We start from the raw sequence: 24,723 nt of genomic DNA, 5'->3' as shown, positions 1-24,723 counted from the left end.
CTTTCTCTCCGTGGATGCCGCCTGCCCTGCTGAGTCCCTCCAGCCCCACCTTGTTCATGCTCCCAAACAACTCACAGGGACAGAAGAGTCGTCAACTGGGACTAATCAACTGGCCCGCAAGGAGAGGCTACCACGGACATCAGCACACGCACACTTTCTGTTGGGAATTTTACAAGAAGGACCAGTAAATTCTGTGAGCAAGGGAACAGACCCAATTTGGGGACACAGCTTAGAGTTGGCAGTTGAGCCATCAGGCTAATTGATCCCCCTTGTATGGAATCAGAATCAGGTGTCATGAAATTTGTTGTTTTGCAGCAGCAATATTGTGAACAAGATGTAAAATTACTATAAATTACAATTCCATAAATACAAGATTTTATAAAAACATCTAGTGCAAAAAAGAGAAAAAGTGAGGTAGTGTCCATAGTTTTATGGTCAGTTCAGAAATCTGATGGTGGAGGGGAAGAAGCTGTTTTTGTAATGTTGGGTGTTTGTCTTCAGGCTCCAGTCCCTCCTTCCTGATGGTAGCGGTGAAAAGAGGGTCCTTGATGATAGAAGTTGCTTTCTTGAGGCACAACATCTTGTAGATATCCTTAATTGAGTGAAGACTGATGCCCATGATGGTGCTGGCCAAGTTTACAACCCTCTGTTGTCACATTGGCACCTCCATGCCAGACCATGATGCAACCAGTCAGAATGCTGTCCACAGTACACCTGTAGAAACTTGCAAGCATCTTTGGTGACGTTCCACATCTCCTCAAACTCCTAACAAAATATGGTCGCTGGCGTGCCTTCTTCATAAATGCATCAACATGATGGTCCCAGGAGGTCAAGGAAGCTTCCACATGCAATTGTGTGTTGGCTTTGCCTGTCAAGATGATCATTGGGCAGCAGCAAGCTCCATTACAAACCACATAAAATGTTTTGCAAAGTGCCGCAGGGCTAGAGTTATGGCAGAAATGGCAACCCAGTGACCACAATAACAAAGGAGACAAAATATTGAAGCCCAGCTCTGGGAGAAAAAAAAAACATGAGAGTAAAGGAAGATGGATAAATATACAGACAGCCTTAACACCTCTGAGCCACCATGTGCACATGCTCAGTTATTTCATTTGAAAACTTCCACAAGATTAGATCTATTTAATGACTGATCCCTTGCCTATGCTTTGGGTTGGTAATGGAAGGACCAGGGTCAGAATTTGCCAAAGTTTCTGAAATTTGCCCAATGCATTTTCTTTATTGTAATGTAGAAAACCCAGCAGCCAACTTGCATACAGCAAGCTGCCGCAAAAAGCAACAGTTGACGACTCTTCTGTCCCTGTGAGTTGTTTGGGAGCATGAACACGGGACTCAGCAGGGCAGGCGGCATCCACGGAGAGAAAGTATCAGTCAGCGTTTCGGGGCAGGACCCTCCATTGAGACCGCATCAGTTAAAGGATTCCCAACCCGGAACATTGACCGGCCTTTTCTCTCTGTGGAACACTTCATTTATTGGGGGATAGGGGGTGGGAGGGGGGGTAGGGGATGAATTTTTCACAATTTAATAATTTATTGCCCACTCCTGGGGAAGATGGTGAGTTTTCATGTGAGGAGCGTTTGAAGGCTCTGGGATCAAACTTGCTGCGATTTAGATGAATCGAGTGAGGGTGGGGGGAGGGGAGATCTCCTTGAAACCTATCAAATACCAAAAGGCCTGGATAGAGTAGACATCCAGAGGATGTTTTCTGTGGTGGGGGAGTGTGGGACCAGAGGCACTGCCTCACAATACAAAAATATCCCATTAGAGTTTAGACCAAGAGGCGAGGAGGAACTTATTCACCCAGACCGCGGTGAATTTGTGGGATTCATTGCTGTGGAAGCCAAGTCATTGGGAATATTTAAGACAGAGGGAGGTAGGTTCGATCAGGAAGGGAATCAAGGGGAGAAGGTATGAAAATGAGATGAAAATGGAAATTAAATCAGCCATGATGGAATGGCAGGGTGGGCTCCATGGGACAAATGGCCTAATTCTGCTCCTATGTCTTATGAAAGGCAAGTTTGGGGATTGGAGGAGTTGGCAGCTGTCACAATGAAACCTGTCCTTTAAAGTGAAGCAATAATTCCCCTGTGGGTCCACTGCATTCGGTGCTCCCATTGTGGTCACCTCTACATCAGAGACTGGGAGCAAGATTGGGAGAACACTTCATTGAGCACCTTGGCTCTGTCCACTGCAATAGCGTGGATCTTCCATTTCAATTATCCATCCCATTCCCTTGCTACCTATCTATTCATGGCCTCATGCTCTGCTAGACTGAGACCACCTACAAATTGGAGGAACAATACCTCATCTTCCAACTGGGCACCCTCCAACCAGATGGCATTAATATCGTCTTCCCCGGTTTCCATTAGAACCTTCCCCACCAATCTTCTTCCCCTAACTTCTTTCCTCTAGAACTCGCTCTCTCTACCACCCCCCTTTATCCTCTGTGTCCTTACACTGAGCTAAAATCAATTCACACCTTTCTTCTTATCATATCCATTTAACACCTGTTGCTGCTGCTCTGTACTCCTTCCCTTCCCATTCTTCCCCCTTTCTCTTCCCAGCCTTTAATTCAGATGCTTGATTTTTTTTTGCTCATACCTTGAGGAAGGGCTCAGGCCCAAAATGTCAGCAATATATCTTTAACTGGACCAGTTGAGTTTTGGGTACAATGAAACTGACCAGCAGATTGCATTGGAGCTCGCATTGGGCGAGTGAGTGTGGAGGGGACAGATCACTCCCTGCATCCACACATCCTTTAATCTGCAGTTCACCCGAAACTACCAGGGAAAATCTCCCCTTCTCTGCCAACCCCACTACTGGGGGCCTTTGTGAAGCCTACTGGCTGGGCCCCAATCCCTGAATTAAATCGGCAACCTTTATTTTCATGCAGTGACCCTCGTGTCCAGATTATGTTGATTATTACAGCACAGTACTGCCCCTTCGATCCATAAGTGCCAACCTAGAGTGCTCTCCATAATGTTTGGGACAAAGACACAATTTTTCCTTTATTTGCCCTTGTGCTGCACAGTTTTAAAATTGTAATCGAACAATTCACATGTGATTAAAGTGCACATTCCAGACTTTATTCAAAGTTATTTGTATACATTTTGGTTTGATCATGTCAAAATGACAGCACTTTATATACATAGTTCCCTCATTTCAGGTTACCATAATATTTGGGACATAGCAATGGTACAGATATTAGAGTAGTACTTTGTTTCATATCCCTTGCATGTCATGACGGCTTGAAGTCTGTGATTAATAGACATAACCAGGTGCTGAGCATTCTCTCCGATGTTGCTCTGTCAGGCCTCTACTGCAGACATCTTCAGCTCCTGTTTGCTTCAGGGGCTTGTCACCTTCAGTATATGGAAGGCATACTCAATTGAATTTAGATCGGGCGACTGACTTGGCCATTCAAGTCAGTTTTGAAAATCTCCTTTGTTGCTTTAGCAGTATGTTTGGGATCATTGTCTGGCTGTGGGATGAAGCACCGTCCAATGAGTTTGGAGGCATTTGCTGGAATTTGAGCAGATAAGATGTTTCTATAAACTTCAAAATTAATTTTGCTACTGCCATCAGCAGTTATATAATTGATGAAGATAAGTGAGCCAGTACCTTTGGCAGCCAGACATACCCAGGCCATAACAGCCCCACCACCATGTCTCAGAGATGAGGTGGAATGCTTTGGATCTTGGACTGTTCCTTTATGCCTCCACACTTTGGTTGCCATCACTCTGATACAGGTTCATCTTCGTCTCATCTGTCCACAAGACCTTTTTCCAGAATTCTGCAGGCACTTTTAAAGACACTACTTCTTGGAAAACTGTAATCTGGCCATCCTGTTTCTGTGGCTAACTTGTGGCTTGCTTCTTGTAGTCTCTATATTTATGTTCATGAAGTCTTTTGTGAACAGTAGTCATTGACATATCCACAATTGCCTCTTTAAGAGTGTTTCTGATCGTCTGACAGGCGCTTGGGGATTTTTCTTCATTAAGATGAGAATTCTTCTGACATCAGCAGTGGAGGTCTTCCTTGGAATTCCAGTCCCTTTGTGATTACTGAGCTCACCAGTATGCTCTTTCTTCTTAATGATGTTCCAAACAGTGGATTTTGTTAGTCCTAAGATTTTGACGATGTCTCTTACAGCTTTAATTTGTTTTTCAGCCTCATAATGGCTTCTTTGAGTTTCATTGGCACAGCTCTGGTCCTCGTGTTGAAAAATGGCAACTACAGACTCCAAAGGGGATCAAAAGCTTAGAAGCAAGCCTAGCTCTCTTATACCTGCACCAATGAAGCAATTAAAGATACCTGAGTTCTCACAAACACCTGTGAAGCCAAGTGTCCCAAACATTATGGTGCCCTGAAATGGGGGAACTGTAAAGTGCTGTAATTTCTTCATAGTCAAACAAAAATGTATATAAATAGCCTTGAATAAAATATGGAATGCGCATTTTAATCACAAGTGAATTGTTCGATTACAAATTTAAAACTGTGGAGAAAAAAATGTTTGTTCCAAACATTATGGAGGACACTGTATGAGTGTGTGTGTATGTGTGTGTGTGTAAAAATAAAAACTAAACAATCCCTACCTCATAACCCTCTAAAAATCTTTCATCTGAGTGCCTAAGAGCCTCTTAAATTAAATTATTTCATAAGAAGCAAAGCAGAAAGCAAATCGTTTCTTAAAAATGAAAACAGAATTGTTGGAAACACTCGGTTACCCAGTAGCTGTGTGTCTTCAACATAAACATTACATCTGTTTCTCTCTTCTTAGACACACAGATCTGAGCTGATGAGCATTTTCAGCATTTTCTGTTTTTATTTTTGAATTCCATCTTCTGCAATTTTTATTTTCACATTAATTTTTCCTGCCCTATTTTACTTTTTTAAAGTTATTCATGTGGTTTTTTTGTGTTATTAGGTAAATTCATCTTTTTTTAAAACAATTCAGTATTTTCATTATGATGAATTCAAATAGTAATATATCTAATATTCACTGGCCAGTAATAAATTCTAAAATTAGGAAATGCCAAACCTCCATTTCAGTATTTTGAAGGAATTTTTTTTTGATGCGAGGGCACTTGTTTTTCCAAATAAGAGAAGAGATGAAAGAATCTAATGAGTCAAAAAAGAATTTAGGAACAAAAGCCAGTACAGCTGGAAAGAATTTAGGCAAAATATTCATTTTGTTCATATTAACACATCCAATTAAAGTCATCGAGAGAGGAGACCATTGAGATAAGGATTTCTTAATATAATTCAATAAAATAAGGACATTTTCCTTAAACAAATTGTTAATCCTTTTAGTAATAGTAAAATTGATTTTTAACAATTTTTAAAGGGACAGAGGAATCAAAGAAGCAGGGAGAGTTCAAAATGAATATTTCACTCTTCTGCAAATTCAATTTATAACCTGAAAACTGAACAAGTTGACTGAGAAGTAACAAAATATGTGGAATCGATCAGTTCAGATTGGATAATAGCAGAAGATCATCAGAATAGAGACACCTTATGAATATTTCCAGTTCTAGAGATTCCAGAGATTCTGCTGATTGCCACAAAGTGACCACTAGTGGTTCCAAAGCCAAATTAGATAGAAGAGGACTTAAGGGACAATCTTGTCTGGTTCCATGATGCAGTTTAAAAGGTTTGAATTTAATTGAATGAGAGAAAATTGAAGCTGTAGGGGATAGATATATCAATTTAATCCAATTAATAAATCAAGAACCTAGATTAAATTTCTCTACTCCACCCATTCTACTTTATCGAATGCCTTTTCAGCAATGAGGGAAGCAAAAGCCACCACACGAGATTGGGAAAAAGTCAGTGTTAAATCCTTTGGCCCTACTCACTCCAAAAATAACAATGAATGGGCTAGGAATCAAATTAATATTAAGAACAAATGATAAAGTGCAAAATGCCCTTTGCCAGAAATTAACGAGAGAAGACATCCAAATATAGGATACAACGTATACATTCAGAGGATGAAACTATGGGAGAGCAAAGAATACCTAAAATAGTCAAATATTAAATTGTGAGTAGCATCCTTTAATGAATTCCGTTTGTTCCTCAGAAATAATTAGAGACGTGACATTATCCAATCTAGAGGCCAGGATCTTAGACAAAATCTTGGCATCAAAATTTAGAAGGGAAATTGGTCTATCAAAGGAACAGTCGAAAGGATCCTTATTCTTTTTAAGAATAAGGAAGATGGAAGCATCGTAAAAGGTTTGCGGCAACTTTACATTAAATTGAAGATTGAGCAAAAACTGACTCCAAATAGGATATCAATAAGTGAGAAAAAGTTTTGTAGAAACTCTGCTGGGAATCCATCTCAACCAGCAGTTTTTGCCAGATTGTAAAGAGTTAATAGCTGCCGCTATATACTGCTGAGAAATAGGCTGTTCCAATTTAAATGTTTTCTTCAGAAACTGAAGGAATTGTCAATTTATCTAGAAAGTTCCACATTGAAGTTTGTTTTTGAGTAAAATAACTATTTGGATTCATCATCATGAATATCAAGATGCTTCAAGATGCATTGACCTAGAAATTAGGTCGACTAAAAGGTAGTTGGAGCACCCTTCCCTTTTTTGGCTTCTAAATTAACTGATAATTTGGTAGTCAGACACACTTTGTGTGTTTGGTTTCAATTTAGAGAATAGTTTGATTACCATAGGTTTTTATTGATTAGCTCTATTCCACGTAATTCCTTTTTTCTACCTTTGCTCCAAGACATTGGTTCTACTCAGTGGCTAAGCTAAGGTATCCAATCTTTTCTAGATCTATATAATGACCAAAACTTGGCTTCTTTTGAACAATTATCTATGAAGTTTAAAATACCTGAACATTTTTTTGTTATTTACAGATTTGGAGCTGCTTAAATTATTTAATGTTGAGACTTCCACAAGATTTAGACTTTAACCTAATTTGCTAAGTATATCATTTTAAACCTAATCATAAAGGAGTGCTTTCTGCCTTCTATGAACTACACTCAAGATCCAGGGATACCTCTCTGGATGGTATTAAGAAATTATGGGGACAAGACTTTCAACAACCGTTTGCCTAAACTATGTGGGATTTTATTTTCAAACATCTTCACTCATCTTTTTTTAATTGAATTTAAGATAGTTTATCGAGCACACTTTTCTAAGGTTCAGTAGCTAAATTTTATCCTAATATTACCACTAAATGTGACGAATTCATAACTGAGGGTACATTGTATCCTATGTTTGGCTATGTCTTCTCTCGTTAATTTCTGGCAAAGGGCATTTTGCACTTTATCGTTAGTTCTTAATATTAACTTGACTCCTAGCCCTTTCATTCCTATTTTTGGAGTGAGTGGGGCCAATGGATTTAATACTGACTTTTTCCCAATGCTGTGTGGTGGCTTTTGGTTCCCTCATTGCTAGAAGAGCCATTTTGCTAGGATGGAAAGATGCTGTCCCTCCCATTCATACTTAGCGGTCGTCGGATGTGATGCATGTCTTTCTCTAGAAAAAAATGGGGGTTCGACTACTGCAATGGATCTCAACTTTCTTTCTCTTTCGGGTCCTTTTCTCAATTACTTTCAAAATTTGTAGATTATTCATCTCTGCTTTTTCTTTAATGACCCCATAGTTATTATTATTAGAAGTGCACTCCTTAACTTGGCCAGCAACCCTCATAGCATGGGGTTTGATTCTTAGTTTAGAATATATGTTTTTCCATTTAATAACTTGGGTTCATGTGTACTTTGCTTATCGTTACTTGATACTTGTAACTTGATATTAACTTACTTTATTATTATTACTATATGTACCAATTTATTTTGTAAATATTAAAACCAATATTAAAAGATTGAAAAAGAACAATTAAGCATTTTCTCTTTTTATGATTATTTAAATTTAAAATTTAGGTATACAGCATGATAACAGGCCCTTTTGGGCCACGAGCTCGCGCCACCCAATTGACCGACACCCCCGTATGTTTTTGAAGAAAACTGGAGCACCTGTAAAACTGGAGCACCCGTAGGAAACTCACCCAGGGGAGATTGTACAAACCTTTTACAGACAGTGGCAGATTCAAACCCAGAGTAAGAATCTTATTTCAAACTCCGGTACGTTTTTCGATGATGGGAGGAAACCGGAGCACCTGGAGGAAACCCAGGCAGACACAGAGAGAATATACAAACGCCTTACAGACACCACCTGATTTGAACCCAAGTTGCTGGCACTCCAATATCATCACGCTATCCGCTATACTGACCGCATTGCCCTTTTGTTTCGATCGAGACTAATATATTGCACATGATGCATTGTCAGCAGCTGGTAAAGAGCTGTGTCCTTTGTAATCATACAATTCTCACACACTCTGTGAATGAATACGCTGGGCTCAGCTAGACTTTCAAAAGAAGGTGATAGGAAGATTATTGCACAATTTTCAATGATCTGAAAGACAAATTGCAAACTGTTCTCTCTATTAGTGAGGAACTTGCATCTTCTTCAGACTGAATAAGCAACTTCTCAGAAATATGTATGACCATAAATAATCAAAATGTTATACTCTGTCACTCACACATGTATGCACATATATACACAGGCGAACACACACAAACACACACACACACACACACACACACACACACACAGACATGAGTGGATGGTCTCACACACACACACACACACAGACATGGGTGGATGGTCTCACACACACACACACATATGCACACACACATGCATGCACCTACCCACTCAAATAGAAACACACATAGACAGATGCACATAGACATGTACACTAACACACGCTAACACATGCACACACACCCACATATACAAACAGGCAGATGCACACACACACACACACACACACACCTAAAAACACACACAGGCAGATTGGCACACGCATGCACACACACACACACACACACACACACACACCTATTCCTCCCATTTCTCCCAATCTGCCCATGTTGGCTCCCTCTCTCCAGCTTCACTGTCTTTAATTGAACAGAGAGGGAGAATCTAACCTCCAACAGGAGTCAGTGTGAAGGAGACCTGGTCATCTTGACCTCCAAGAGCTACACCTGATGAGAGCCAGAGAAGGGGCCGAAATAAAACTGATGTCTGGTGGGGAAATCAGACAGGGATGCTCTCACATGAAACCATGCATCTCAAATTCAAAAGCTGCACAGTGGTTCTTTCTGAAGTACAGACAGACTTCTTCAAAGGATTTGAGATTTGTGGTGGGGAATTATCTAGTAAGCGTGGAAAATATACTTTTAATCAACCTGTCAAGTTTTGAGCAATGTTAGCCTTTTGGGATTCGAGCTGTGAACTGTGCATAGACCCTGAAGGCTCAAGCCCACCACCTCACATGTTCTCTCTCACCCGACCGACTCGATCCAGCTGCTTCATTGTCTGCAACTCACTGTAACAAAACGCATTTGATCCAAGCTCCTTCCTCTCCTCCATCACTGTACAAAATTGCCACTCTGACATCTCTGTCCACGACCTCGACCTCGTACACTGCCAGAATGAGGCCACTTAGAAATTGGAGAAAAAACAGTTCATGTTCTGCCTCGACACGCTCTAAACAGTCGGCACCAAACTTGACCCCCTCCCCTGGTCCCTCTCTCTCCCTCGTCCTTTCCTCCAGCTCCCTACCCTTTTGTGAGGTAATGTTGCAGCCCTACAGAACTCTGGTCAGGTCATCCTCGGAGTTATCTGACCATTTCTGGTCACCTCATGGAAGGAAGGATGCAGCTACAGAGGCTATTGCCAGGATTGGAGAACACATCATAGGAGACAAGGCTGACAGAGCTAGGTCTTTTCTCTTTGGAACAACAAAGAATGAGAGGTGATTCAATAGAGGTTATATATAATTATGAGGGGCTCATATAGGATGGATATCCAGCACCTTTTTCCTGGGGAGACAGTAGCAAATACCAGAGGAGATCTGTTGAAGGTGAATGGAGATGTTTAGAGGAGATGTCAGAGGTAAGTTTTCTACCCAGAGATTGGTGGGTGCCTGGAATGTGTTGCTGGGGATGGGGATGGAGGTTGGTAAAATAGGGACATTCAAAAGACTCTTAGGCACATGGATCTAAGAAAAACAGAGGGTTATGGGTTTGAGGTAGGGAAGGGTTAGAATGTTGTGGCATGGCTTTATTTAGGTCAGCACAACATAGTGGCCCAAAGGACCTGTACTATGCTGTTATGTTCTATGTTTTCTCTATTCCCTTCCTTCTGCCATCAGAGCTATCTTTCTTAGCCCTCCATCCCCACCGCCTTTCTTTTCTTCCCCCTTCCACCTGTATCAACCTACCACCTGCTGTTCCCACTCCTCTCCTCCCTACTTCCCCCTTTATGCAGGCACCGACCTGATTTTAGGCACACCTGAAGAAGGGCTCAAGCCCAAAACATCAACTGCCAAAAATCCCTCTGGATATTCTGAGACCGGCTGAATTTCTCTAACACTTTTGTACACTGCAGTGGACCCTAGCAACCTCAGATTTCCTGTTTGCCGCCAAAATGACTGCGTTCTCCAGCACAGCTGCAATCTGGGCTACGGAGAAATACAGTAGGGAGTCAGTGGCTTTGCTTGCCAAAACGAGCAGGAGGACCTTTCCAGATTTACGCTTGGAGCCCATTATTGCCACAGGATTACAGGTGCCACATCCAACCACGTCAATGTTACAAGTTCCTGGACACAGTTTACTTGCTCTGACTCCTGAGGAAATTCAGCATGTCTCTTGGGTCCCTTTAACCATTACAGAGGCATGACAGGAAGTGCCCTGTCAGAATGGACCAAAGGAAGTGTCCTGTCCAGGTGGACCACAGGAAGTGTCCTGTCAGGATGGTCCACAGAAAGTGTCCTTTCTGGATGGGCCACAGGAAGTGTCCTGTCCAAATGGACCACAGGAAGTGTCCTGTCAGGATGGTCCACAGAAAGTGTCCTTTCTGGATGGGCCACAGGAAGTGTCCTTTCTGGATGGGCCACAGGAAGTGTCCTGTCCAGGTGGACCACAGCAACTATCCCATCCAGATGAACCACAAGAAATGTCCTGTTAGGATGGACTGCAGGAAGTGTCCTGTCCGGATGGGCCACAGGAAGTGCCCTGTCTGGATGGGCCACAGGAAGTGCCCTGTCTGGATGGGCCACAGGAAGTGTCCTGTCCAAATGGACCACAGGAAGTGTCCTGTCAGGATGGTCCACAGGAAGTGTCCTTTCTGGATGGGCCACAGGAAGTGTCCTTTCTGGATGGGCCACAGGAAGTGTCCTGTCCAGGTGGACCACAGCAACTATCCCATCCAGATGAACCACAAGAAGTGTCCTGTTAGGATGGACTGCAGGAAGTGTCCTGTCCAGATGGGCCACAGGAAGTGTCCTGTCTGGTTGGACCACAGGAAGTGCCCTGTCCAAATGGAGCACAGGAAGTGTTCTGTCAGGATGGACCACAGGAAATGCCCTGTCTGGTTGGACCACAGGAAGTGCCCTGTCTGGATGGGCCACAGGAAGTGTCCTGTCTGGATGGACCACAGGAAGTGCCCTGTCCAAATGGAGCACAGGAAGTGTTCTGTCAGGATGGACCACAGGAAGTGTCCTGTCAGGATGGACCACAGGAAGTGTCCTGTCTAGGTGGACCACAGGAAGTGTCCAGTCTAGATTGACTACAGGAACTGTCCCATCCAGATGTACTGCTGGACGTGTCCTTTCTGGATATACCATTCTCCTATCCAGATACACCACAAGCAGTGTCCTCTCTGGACACATCACATCTTGAGACAGGAACTACTCCTCCCAAGATGTCAGAAAACTGCAGCTCAAGCCAGCACTACCTGAGATATGGGATGACTTGCCTGGATAGTGCACAATGAAGAGCTTGTTGACATTGGTATCCACTGCTACACAAATGCAGTGTCTTTTTGCAGAGACAGGAGCTGCAGATGGACAAGAAACACCAATAACACCCACACCCCAGGAACAAACTTAGAAAGGTCAAAGCTGAATACTTGAATCACTTTAACTGAAATTTTCTTCTTTATCGAATTATTTCTGCTCTTTTAATTTGAATCAGAGAATAATTCAAAACATATAGCAACAAAGACCATGATTGCAGTCAGAGGAATTTCCAGGCACAGCAAAGATGATTGGGTAATTCTGCTGTCAATCAAGCCTATTAGCAAGATTTTGACATTCAAAGCATTGAATGGTTTGACCAATGCAAGCTGTCATTTAATCTTCATTAGCTGTACTGACTGATATGGTTTATAAGGAGACAACAACCATGCTGCTGGGGTCTGGTGTTACATATAGGCCAGACAAGTTGAGGTCAGTAGATTTCATTGTTTGAGGGAGGGTTTTCATGTCAGTCAATGCTCAGGTCTGGTTACAGGGATTCAAACACATAATTCTGGATCAACGTAGAGCTTATAAGGGGCCATTCAGTCAATTGAGTCCATGCTGATGAAAGAGGAGTTATCTAATCCTAACCTAGTTCCAGAGCCTTGCTGGTCAAGGCTCTTCAAGGGCAGGTCCCTGTTTGAGTGCTGTGAGAGTCTGTGTCTCTAACACCCATCCAGTCAGACATCCACCATTCTGTGAATGAAAAAGCATTCGCATATCCCCCAGTGAAACTAGAAAGTTTGCAGATGCTGTGATTATAGTAAATACTCAAAAGTCCCAGAGAAACTTTCCCTATCCCTCTGTCCCCTTTTCGCCAGCTCTGCATTCTCAGAGCCACCTCCTTCTCCAATCAATTCTCAGCTTTTCTCTCCTGTTCACCTATCCGTGTCCATCTATGGCCTTTTACCTCCCCCTTTCCTCCTCCATCCACCTTTTTATTCAGGTGCCAGCCTGCTTTTTGCTCATACCTTGACAAAGGACTTAGGCCTAAAAAAAATGCCATAGGGCCTGCTGATTTTCTCCAGCATTTTTGTGCATTTACTCTCATCTCTCCCAGATCCTTTCACCAATATCTTAATCTCTGTCCCCTAGTTTTTGACACTTCTCCAAAGGGAAAAAGGTTTTTCCCATTGACCCTATCCAGGCCCTTTATACACTTCAGATCTTCCCTTCACCTCCTCTCTAAATTCAAAAGGTGTCCACTACACAACCAACTTTATTTTGGTCAAGAACTCCGATATGGCTGTCCTGGATCCTCCCACCCCCTTTTACTGCTGGACAAGTGTCAAGACGAGCAAGAGAGAGGTGAGAGGGCTGGAGCTTGATCTGTACCAGGCCCCTGGTGACTCATTTGTACCTACTTGGCTAATAGTCCTTGATCTCCATAAGGTTGGAAGAGGTACTGGTGAACGGTTTTATCCCGCAGTGCTCCTGCAAGCTTGATTTTCTTCCGTGATCTATGGAGGTTGATGATGTAAATGGTGATAGATCCCCGCAGATAATTGTAGCTAAAGAAAAGGAACAAGACAGTGGAATTAGTTGTTTTCAGAGTGCTTCTTCTTTGAGTTGACGACTTTCTGTTTTGTTCCCTGCAGGGAATAGCTCAGCAGCAGAGACGTATGAAGATGGCAGCCACTCTTCAGTTGTTACATTTCATTTTTGCCTAAGACATACAGCACAGTTACAGACCCTTCCAGCACATAAGCCCATGCTGCCCAATTACACCATGTGGCCATTTAACCCACTGACCCTCATATGTCTTTGGAATGTAGGAGGAAAGCGGAGCACCTGGAGGAAGCCCACGCTGTCACAGGGAGATCCTTACAGATAGTATTGGAATACAAACACTGTGGCGTAAGACGTTCATTCCCTATTTCCCCCTGAACTGTGGGGGCAGTTCAAAGTTCCTTTTAATGTCTTGCAATAATACATTAAAAATATAACATACATGATATACTTTAATTTTTGTCTACCATAAGGCAAACAAAGAGCCATTGCCCAGCGTCCCTTACAGTACAAGAGAAAGGCAAGCAAAAGAATGTCCCTTCAGAGTCACTGAGTGTCCGTGGATTCGCCTCTTGTGCTCCCGCTGCCTCTGCACCACATTGACTCCTGTTCAAACCAGAGGCAAGATGATCAGAGTAAACCATAGTGGTGTTTCTGGAGTCACAAACAAGGCAGACTGGATAGGAATGGGAGCCTGTTGGGTTTGTCCAACAATCCAGTGGTTCCGTACAGTGGGGGGAATAAGAGCATGGTGTGTTGAAAGAGGCAGTGCCCACCTCTTCACTGAATGCAGATTCGCTATGAGTGTGTGGAGAAGGATGCAAGGGTCCTTGTCATGGTTCACCCCCAGCAGCAGCGTGACAGAGGATTCTCTGATTTACGGGCTGTTCCTGGGGATGCAGACAGAGCTAGACATCAGAGCTACTGGAAGACCATCAACTCTGTGAAAGACGCACTCTTGTCTTCCCAAAACCAGGACACGGAGTTGTCAGTGAGAGAATGCTGCCGATTGGCACATTGCAGGCTACAGGAATATATGCTGAGGGGCGTACTGAGGTTTGACACAGCTGACGTGAATCACTGTGGGGAAAGACCACTGCCTAGAGCAGCCATTCTCAATGGGGCTCCCCCCCCCGACCTCCACCCCCCACCAGGGGCAACATTACATTTAAGGAGGCCCCAGACTGAAAACATTTTTTATGTGGTTGGTAGGAGAGCAGTACGGAAATAACCAACTAAACCTGACTGCTTCACAGGGAAGGGGGCCATAAACTTTGCTCAAAGGGGCAGAGTCCTAAAGGGGCTATTACTAAAAAAAGAACGGTTGGAATGGCTGATCTAGAGTTCTTCTGGCTGAGAACAAGGAGAAACCCCTCAAACAATGGGGGGGGGGGATTAATTACAAGAAATGCATGTAACAATGTAGAATGATGGAAATGTACAGATACGACACTCAGGGTTAGAAAAGGCTTTGAACAGTGTTCTGTTTATAAATAATCCATTGTGAATAAAGTATATTTTTGGTTTAACCCCATAAACTTGGACTAATGATTATGGATCCAGTTTTCTAGGTATTCTCTTAAAGACAACACAACGCTGGAGAAACTAAGCAGGTCAAACAGTGTACTTTATACAGTAAAGATAAAGATACATAACCAAAGTTTCAGGCTTGAGCCCTTCATCAAGGTGTGAGCAAAATGCATGCAGGTGGCCAAACAAATTGGTGAGGGAGGGAGGGTGAAGGGGCAGGGAAGGAGCACAGTCCCACAGGCAGGAGGTAATAAGTGGATAAGAGAGGGAGTTGATTGTTGACTTCAGGAAAGGAAAGCCAGAGGTATACAATCCAGTGAGGATTGGGGGATCAGAGGTGGAGAGGCAGAGCAAATTTAAGTTCTTGGGAGTCATTATCTTGGAAGATCTTTCCTGGACTGAACACACCAATGGCATCGTGAAGTATGCACATCAGCGACTTTACTTCCTCAGGAGTTTGCAGAGATTTGGTATGACATCATAAACCCTGAAAAAAATGAGTGGTGGAAAGTGTGCTGACCAGATGCATTGTGGGAACATCAATACCCCTGAACGTAAAGCCGTCCAAAAGGTAGTGGGCACAGCCCAGGACATTACAGGCTAAACCCTCCCCACTATTGAGTACATCTATTAGGAACACTGCCAGCAGAGGGCAGCAGCAATCATCAAAAATCCACACCACCCAGTACACACTGTTCTCATTGCTACCATCAGGAAAGAGGTATAGGTGCTACAAGACTCACACCACCAGATTCAGGAACAGGTGCTATCCCTCTACCATCAGCCTCCACCACAACAAACTCAATGAGGAACTAATTTAAGGACTCTTACTTGTGCACTTTATTGATTTTCTTTGCTCTACCTCTATTGCACAGTCAGTTTGCATCATTATCTGTTTACAGTTCTTTGTTTGTTTACATGTTCAAGCTGTGTACAGTTAATTCTTGCACAACCAAGATGTGGTAATTCTGCCAGCCCCGTAGGAAAAAGGAACCTCAGAGTTCCACATGATGTCATGTATGGACTCTGACAATAAATTTGAAATCTGATAAGGGATTGCTCTGTAAATGGAGAGGGAAGGCAGAGGAGAGCTGGAGGAAAGAGGACGAGGGATGGGGATGAGAGGGACAAAAGAGATGGGGAAAGAGAGGGAGTGACCTCTCTCCCTCCCTTATCCACCTATCACCTCCTGCCTTTGAGTCCGTGCTCCCCCTCGATCCTCCCCTCCCCTCCCCACTATATTGTTTGGGCACCTGCTGACATTTTGCTTGTACCTTGATGAAGGGCTCAAGCCCGAAACACTGGTTATGTACCTTTATCTTGGCTATATAAAGTACACTGTTTAACCTGCTGAGCTTCTCTAGCGTTGTGTTTTACTGTGTCTGCAGACTTTTACGTTTTATTCCAGACATTCTCTCATTGTTTTGCACTTTATTACCAGTTATATCTTCATTCACTCAGTTCTGGCATTCAATTGCTTGGCTATTACTTGGACTAAAATCAGACTGTGTGACGTATTTACTCATGGGTTTCTTCCTGACATCACAACAGTGGAACGTCTCCAATTACAGTTTCAATTGGAGAGAGAGTTAATCTTCTGAAATGATTGAATTTGGCAGCTCGGAAACGTTACCCCTGTGGCAGCTCTTTTAAAAGCTCCACAGAGTTAATCTTAGATCATATAAACAGAAAATGTTGCAAACACTTTAATTTAAATTTCCAAGATGCCCTAGTGTAATTTGAACTCGTCTCTAGGTCCATGATCCAGCACTTTGGCTACCAGCCCTGAAATATAACCAGTACACCACGATACACTGTTTAGAGATAGACCATCGACGTTCGCATTTCCTGAAGACATACATTTTAACAAAAAGGATTGGCTCCACAAGAAGAAACATTTTCTTTACAAACCTGGATATAATCTGTTGACCTTTCTGGGGACATGAGTTCCATCCTGTTCAATCATTTCTGTGTGGTAAAATTAAAAGAAAATACGCTGTATGTGGTGGAAATGTGTAACATAAAATGAGGAAGCTCGATTAGCACAGCATCAGCACTTGGGTTCGAATCTGGTGCTGTCTGTAAGGAGTTTGCACGTTCTCTCCATGTCAGCATGGGTTTCCTCTGGGTGCTCCGGTTTCCTCCCATCTTCCAAAGACAAACAATGTTTATAGGTTAATTGATCACATGGGTGCAATTGTGCAGTGTGGGCTCGTGGGCTGGAAGGGCCTGTTACTGTGTTGTATACTTAAATTTTAAAAAAGTTCTTTTTTAAAATGCTGGGATTCAGAAGCCATGCAGCATCTGTGGGAACTGAGTAGAAACTGCTTTTCCCAGAGGGTGGTGAATCTGTGGATTTGATGCCCATTGGAGCAGTGGAGGCTATCTCAGTAAACCAAGGTTGGATAGATTTTTACATAGTAGGGGAATTAAGGGATACAGGGAAAAGGCAGGTAGGTGGAGATAAGCCGATCATCAGATCAGCCACGATCACACTGGTGGATCAGGTTTGACGGGCCGGATGGCTGATTCCTGGTCCTATTTCTGATGTTCTTATGTTCTTGTATGCTTCAGATCAAAGTCACTTGAAGAAGAGCGAAAACAAAGTAGGCTTTAAAGTGAGAGGAAGGTGGAGGATGTGTGGACAGTGGGTGGGAATAAGGGTGAGGCCAGGATTGGTATGGGGATAAGTTATAGCATTCATTTATTCAATGGGTTAATGGGGAAGTTTGAGAAAGGAAAAATTGAACAAAAGCCATGAGATTGGGGCAGGTAGATAGCAAGAATACAGACCAAGGAACCTGAAAAGGAGTGAAATGTAGAAGTAATAGAGTTCTTCAGCATGCCATCAGACCCATCGAACCAACATGGCCATGCTGATCCATTTCCCTTTGCCTTGTGTTCAGTCTGTATCCTTCTAAACCTTTCCCGTCCATGCTGCTGTCTAAATGTCTCTTAAACATCACTATTATATCCATTTCGACCATTTCTTATGGCAGCTCGTTCCACATCCCCACCACCCTCTCTGCGGAAAACAATTCCCCTCAAGGTCTCTTTTAAATCTTTCCCCTCTCACCTTTAGATTTCATTATCCTGGGAAAAATAGCTAATGTACACCCCATATAGTTTTATAAACCTCTATAAGGCCATCTTTCTAAGGTCCCAGCATGAAGTTTAGGCAGCAAGTATCAGATAGGTCCCTCAAGGAATATCAAGTAGCAAAAAAGGAACTTAAGAGCGGGTTAAGGAGAGCAAGAAGGAGACATGAGAAGGTCTTGGTGAATAGGGTAAAGGAAAACCCCAAGGCCTTCTTCACTTATGTGAAGAACAGAAGGATGACAGGAGTGAAGGTAGGACCAATTAGAGATAAAGGTGGGAAGAATGCCTGAAGGCTGTGGAAATGGATGAGGTCCTCAATGTATGGGTGGGGTAAATGTTCTAGAGCATATTGATATTAAGAAAGAGAATGTGTTGGAACAGTTAAAATGCATTAGGATGGATAAGTCCCAGGGGCCTTTCAGAATATTCCATTGTGGATACTCCACAAGGTGAGGGAGGAGATTGGTGAGCTTCTGGCTAGGATCTTTGTGTCCTCATTATCCACGCAAATGGTACTGAAGGATTAGGGAAAGTCCAGGTAATTATAGACCAGTGAGCTTTACGTCTGTGGAGGGCAAGCTGTTGGAAAGGATTTTTAGAGGATCTATGGGCATTTAGAGAATCATGGTCTGATCAGAGACAGTCGGCATGGCCTTGTGAAGGGCAGATCATGTCTCACAAGCTTGATAGAGTTCTTTGAGGAGGTGACCAGACATATTGATGAGGGTATGTGGTGGATGTGGTTTATATCGATTTTAGTAAAGCATTTGACAAGGTTCCACATGGTGGGCTTATTCAGAAAGAGAGAAGGCATGGGATCCAGCCATGTGGATTCAGAATTGGCTTGCCTGTAGAAAGCAGAGGGTTGTGGTAGAGGGAGTACATTTGGATTGGAGGGTTGTGTCTCAAGGATCAATGAGGGGAGATTTGTTAGAGGTATACAAAATTATGAAGGGTATAGATAAAATAAATGCAAGCAGGCTTTTTTCACTGAGGCTGGATGAGATACAAGCCAGAGGACATGGGTTAAGGGTGAAAAAGGATAGGTTTAGAGAGAATGTGAGGGAGAACCTCCTCACTCAGAGAGTGGTGGAAGTGTGGAATGAGCTGCTGGCTGAAATAGTAAATGCAGGCTCAATTTTGACATGAAAAATATTTGGACAGGTTTGTGGATGGGAGGGGTATGGAGGGATATGGTTTGGATGCAGGTCTGTGGGACAAGGCAGAAAAATAGCTCAGCACAAACTAGAAGGGCCGAAGGGCCTGTTTCTGTTCTGTTGTGTTCTGCGGTTCTATCAATCTATGGATTCATATTCCATTGCTCACCACCCTCTTAAATACATCAATATTAAATTTTAGACACACAGAACATTAACAGGTTATGAATCCGTGTCGCCCAATTTACAACCAATTAACTTACACCCCTTATATGTTTCGAATGGTGGGAGGTAACCAGAGCCCATGAGGAAAAACCACGCAGACATGGGGGGAACAGACAGTGCGGGATTTGAACCTTGGTTCCATTTGCTGGCACTGTGAAAGCATTATGCTAATCGCTAGGCCAACTGTGCTGCCTGTTCTGTACCGCACCCCCAGAAATCTCTTCATAACAGTCCTGTGGGGCGTTATAATCATGGAGAAGGAGCGCTGTCTCAGGCTCCTAGACCTATTAAATCCATAGTGACCATCAAACATCTACCTACACCAGATCTTGTTCTCCAGATGCACCCACTCACCTACAGCTGGGAGGAACTCACAGCCGTCAATTTACCAACCTGTGCATCTTTGGGAGTGTGGGAACAAAATGGAGGAAACTGGAGCTCCGTTTTGGGGGAGAAGGGGGGGAAGCAGAACACACATGAACACAGGGAGAACTCCACACAGACAGAAACTGAGGTCAGAATCAAACCCAAGTCTCTGGCTCTGTGGGGTATCAGCTCTACCAGCTGGGCTACAGGGCTAATCCCTCCATACAGCTGTGTCCCCGTGGCAGTATTGTTATTGCACAAAGTTCAAGGTTCAGATTCATTGTCAGAGAACATACATGACATCACATATAATCCTGAGATTCCTTTTCATGTGAGCCAAGGAGAACATCAATTTACTGGTTGTGCAAAAATTACTCAAGAAAATCTATGCATAAAATTGAAAAATGTAAACAAAGGAAGGAAGTGCAATACAGAAAATATTTTTCTTTAAATTTAGACATACAACGTCGTTACAGGGCCTTCGGGTCCATGAACTCATGCTAACCAATTGCACCCAATTAACCTATACCTACAACCCTGGTACATTTTGAATGGTGGGAGGAAACAGGAGCAGCTGGATGAAACCCAAACAGACATGGGGGGAATGTACAAACTGTTTACAGACAGCACCAGATTCAAAGCTGTGCTGTAACAGTGTTACGCTAACTGCTACACAAACTGTGCAGCCCAAATATTCAATTATAAACAATGTCCAAAGTAAGAGTCCTTAAATGAGCCCCTATCCCCTTTTACACAGAGCTTGAAAGCTGGGTTTTATCTGCCTTTCGTGTGCTGTGTGAAAGAATTGCAAGGTGGATTGACGGATCTTCGATCCACCTAGGTAGGTAGTCTCAGCGGCAGAGCGTGTTTGACTCACGGTTTTGTGTGAACACGCAAGCCGGCTTCCTAAGACGGGTCATGTCTATGGGAATACCGCAGCTTTACATGTAAAAGGAGCTTCTGATTGAGTTTGTTATGTGGTGGAGGGGTAGCAACTGTTCCTGAACCTGGTGGTACGTCTTATGGCATCTATACCTCTTTCCTGACGGCAGCAGCATGTCCTAGATGGTGTGGATACTTGATTGCTGTTCCTCTACGATAGGAGCATTCCACGTAGATTTCCACGGTGGTGGGGAGAGCTTTGCCTGTGATGCCCTAGGCTGTGTCTTTCCACTGCATATCTGTGGAGTTTGCCAAGGTTTTCAATGTCAGACCGAACCACCGCAAACTCCTGAGAAAGTTGAAGTGTTGTTGTGCTTGAATTCGGAAAACTACAACACTCTTCCCCTCCCAAAGCACACAAATGTTCAGGCTTGTTCAGATTGGCTGCAGTTTGGAGAGGGGAGAGTATTTCTTTTTTTCACATCTTGACCTGCAGTTTCTCATCGGTCAGACAGAGTGAATGAAGACAGACACATGACACCATGAGGGAAATGACCACATCAGCGGTGGGAAAAAGACAAACCGGGCACTTATCAGGAGGAGCGGCCATCGTCTTCAATGCTCATCACTTATCAGTCACGGCACTTACTGATGAAAGTTCTGGAACCCTTATCATTTCCTTCAGGCCAAACAATGGTGGTGACTGTCTCTCACAAAATAAACAGAGCCTCTTGCCCTTTGATAGCAGTGCTAAGGGAGCCAAAACTCAAACAAATCTCAGTGTAGTCTTCGGTGTAATCTATCCCTTTGTGCTTCTCGCTGGCTTGACTTCCATTCCTTTGATAAGGTTCTTGCTCGGCAGTTGACAGATGCTGAGTTTGGATGGCTGCTTCCTTCAGATGTGAATGACGCGAAGCCACAGCACAAGGGGTCTTTCCTCCCAACCACTGAAAACATCCATGTGAGGCACTGCCTCAACAAGGCACCTAACATCATAAAGGACCCCCATCACCCTGGTCACAACCTCTTCTCACTGTGCCCTTCAGGCAGAAGACCATAAGATATAGGAGTAGAAGTGGGCTATTTAGCCCATCAAGACCACTCTGCTATTCCAGCATGAGCTGATCCATTCTCCCAGTCAGCCCCACTGCCCGGCTTTCTCCCCATAACTTTTGATATCTTGACTATTCTAATTCCTATCAATCTCTGCCTTAAATACACCCAACAACTTGGCCTTCACAGCCGCCCATAGTAGCAAATTCCAGAGGTTCACCACCCTCTGGCTAAAGAAATTCCTTCACATCTCAGTTTTAAATAGGTGCCCTTCAATCTGAAGTTGTGCCCTCTTGTCCTCGACTCCCCTACCATGGGAAAATATTTTGCCACGTCCACTCTGTCCAGGTCTTTCAACATTTCAAATGCTTCTATGAGTTCCCCCCTCATTCTTCTGAGCTCCAAGGAGTCCAGTCCAGGAGCTGTCAAATGTTCCTCATATGCTAATCCCTTAATTTCCAGAATCATTTTTGAGAATCTTCTCTGAACCGTTTCCTTTGCCAGCTCATCCTTTCTTGAGCCCAAAACTGTTCCCCATACTCCAAGTGAGGCCTCACCAGCAAAGGAGGTTCAGAAGCCAGTACCTCTAGGTACAAGAAGAGTTTTTATCCAGCAGCTATTGAGCTTGAACCTCCCTGTACTACCTTAACCATAAACTGCTCTGAGACCACCAATCCATCGCTTTTTTCTTATCTTAATTGCAATTGTGAATATTTATTTATATTTATTATTTCAAAATTCAAAATTCTTTGATTGTCATGTAATAAAACAGGTGTAATGTTACACAAAATTTGCTTTAGTCTGCCATAAGGCAGAGAGATTTGCCATCAGCAGAAATTGCCCGGCTCCCCTTTATAATCAGAGAAAAAAAAGCAGAGTCCCTGAGTATCTGTGAATTTTCCTCCAGCGCTGCCGCTGGTGCGGTCCCGCACTTTCTCAGGAGTCCAAACCATCGGCAGCTTGAGATCCAGGTCCGAACCTCTGACACAATCAGGAAATCTTCAGCGCCCTCGACACCCTCTCGCATCCTCGTCCCAATTCCTGGTACCCCTTCAGCTAGTTTTGAGCCAGTCACCAGCAGTCCATAGCCTGGGCCGAGACCTTTGACTGCAGGTGCCAGCAGCCCTCAGTCAATGCAGGTTACTCACCTTGGGTCAGCAACAGCCTGCCGCCTGTGTATTCTCCAGCCGCAGGGCCCCTCACTGGTCCGCAGCTGTGGTCACTGTACCGCAAGTCATCTTCTCTGCTTCTCCTTCTCAAATGGTTGGTGGCCTCCCCGTCTTCTGGTGCTCTGCATCAGTCCTCTGCTTCCCCGAACACAGGCACCGCCATCCTGTGTGCCGATCCCATGGTCGCAAGATTTTAAAATAAAACGCCAACGGCTGTTTAAAGCCTGTACAGAGCCTGGGCAGTTGAACCCCACAGGGGAGCACTGTCTTTGCTCCCCACTCTCCACGGGTCCACACCAGCGGCAGCGGTGCCATTGCGGAAGCTCTTGAAGCACCACCAGTTGTTTTCTTTTTGTCTAATTTAATTTATACAACTGAGGTCGGTGTATCTGACATACCAGCAGTCTGTAAGAATTTCGGTGTGGCTGCACACAGGACAACAAACTCTTGTCACGACTTCACTTACTTGCGGGAATGAGTGCAGTGGGCATAGATCCTCAGCTTGTCTCGTATGACTCGGCCAGGACGGCGTCTCCGCTGCAGACCTGCCACTTGCACCATCAGGACTTTGGTCCCCACCAAGCGCTTGTAGAGGAGAGAGAGCCAATAGTCCTGCGGGCAAGGTCAGAGAGAGAAAAATCGGTAAAAGCAAAATCAGCAGGAGCTGGAAATCTGAAACAAAAGTGCTGGGAATGAGGTGCCACATTCTGTACATTCTCTGATTCACAGCTCTAGTGTAAGAGGCATTTAGTAAAACACGACACCATGGCTGAAGTAAAAATAGTGCTGGAGAAACTCAGCAGGTCAAACACTGTCCTTTATAGAGCAATGATAAAGATACATACCCAATGTTTTGGACTTGAGCCCTTCATCAAGGTATCAAGGTATTAGAATGGAACTAGGTTTGGAGGGATATGGGACTAGCTAGCATCTGGGGCAGCATGGACTTTTTGGGCTGAAAGGCCTGTTACCCTGCTGCATAATTCTGAGACCACTTCTCCCATTCAGTGCAATTCTAGCTCCCTTCAATGGGATCTATTCAGTCCTGTTCCCCCTACAACTTTAGGTCTGTGCGGTGGCTCAGGCTCGATTTTGACCCCAGATGCTGTCTGAGAGGTGTCCACACATTGTCCCCATCACCCCATGGGTTTTCTCCAGGCGCTCCCATCTCCTCCCACATCCCAAAGGCATGCAGGTGAGGAGGTCAACTGGCCACTATGAATGGACCCTAACGTGAAGGTGAGTGGTAGAATCTGAGGGAAGTTGATGAGGGTCTGCAGAGAGTAAACATGGGATTAACACGAGAGTAATGTAAACGGGAAGGGGGGATGGTGCAGAGGGAGAGAAAGTGAGGAAGGAGAAAGGAGAGAGAGACAGAGGAGAGGATAGAGAGGGAGAGAGTGAAAGAGAGGAGGGAGAAGAAGAGAGAGAGGAAGGGAGGGAGCAAGAAGGGGAGTGGGAGGAAAGAGAGGGGGATGGATTGGGAGCAGAGAAAGGGAGGAATATGAGGAGAGAGGAAGTTGGCAAGCTGGAGAGATGGAAGGGTCCATTCTGCAGGGCAGGAATGCAGCAGTCAGTATCATTCTCATGAGCAGTGACTGATTTAAGGCTGTTAGTTAACAGATCATTTTATCCCAGGCTTAATTCAAATAAAGATAAGAATTAAACATTCTCTAAATAGAAATAAGTACAGGTAAAAGATGATGAATTCTGAAGTTTTATAAACTCAGTCATTAACCAACTATTTGAAATGCTGGTGTTTCGTAGACAGTTGGCTCACACAGAATCGAATCTCAGCTCTCCAATGAAACTATAAACACATTCCCAT

At 43.8% G+C, this 24,723-nt stretch overlaps 1 protein-coding gene across 3 annotated transcripts in view; it reads right to left on the bottom strand.

Annotated features, from left to right (window-relative positions):
• Positions 1 to 24,723, bottom strand: part of hpse2 (heparanase 2) — a 263,673-nt gene that overhangs the window by 6,379 nt on the left and 232,571 nt on the right. For 2 of the 3 annotated variants that reach the window (XM_069900231.1, XM_069900232.1), the window contains exons 10-11: positions 23,362 to 23,507; positions 13,270 to 13,416 (exon numbers count right to left, since the gene is read on the bottom strand). In XM_069900231.1, the coding sequence (XP_069756332.1) occupies positions 13,270 to 13,416; positions 23,362 to 23,507 (293 nt within the window). Of the gene's footprint in view, positions 1 to 13,269; positions 13,417 to 16,855; positions 16,913 to 23,361; positions 23,508 to 24,723 lie in introns of those variants that run through there. The other variant, XM_069900233.1, reaches the window with a different exon arrangement.

This window comes from Narcine bancroftii, chromosome 10 (genome assembly GCF_036971445.1).
Source record: "Narcine bancroftii isolate sNarBan1 chromosome 10, sNarBan1.hap1, whole genome shotgun sequence".
In the NCBI taxonomy this organism is placed as follows: Eukaryota; Metazoa; Chordata; class Chondrichthyes; order Torpediniformes; family Narcinidae; genus Narcine; species Narcine bancroftii.
This window is presented reverse-complemented; position numbering and strand designations above follow the sequence as displayed.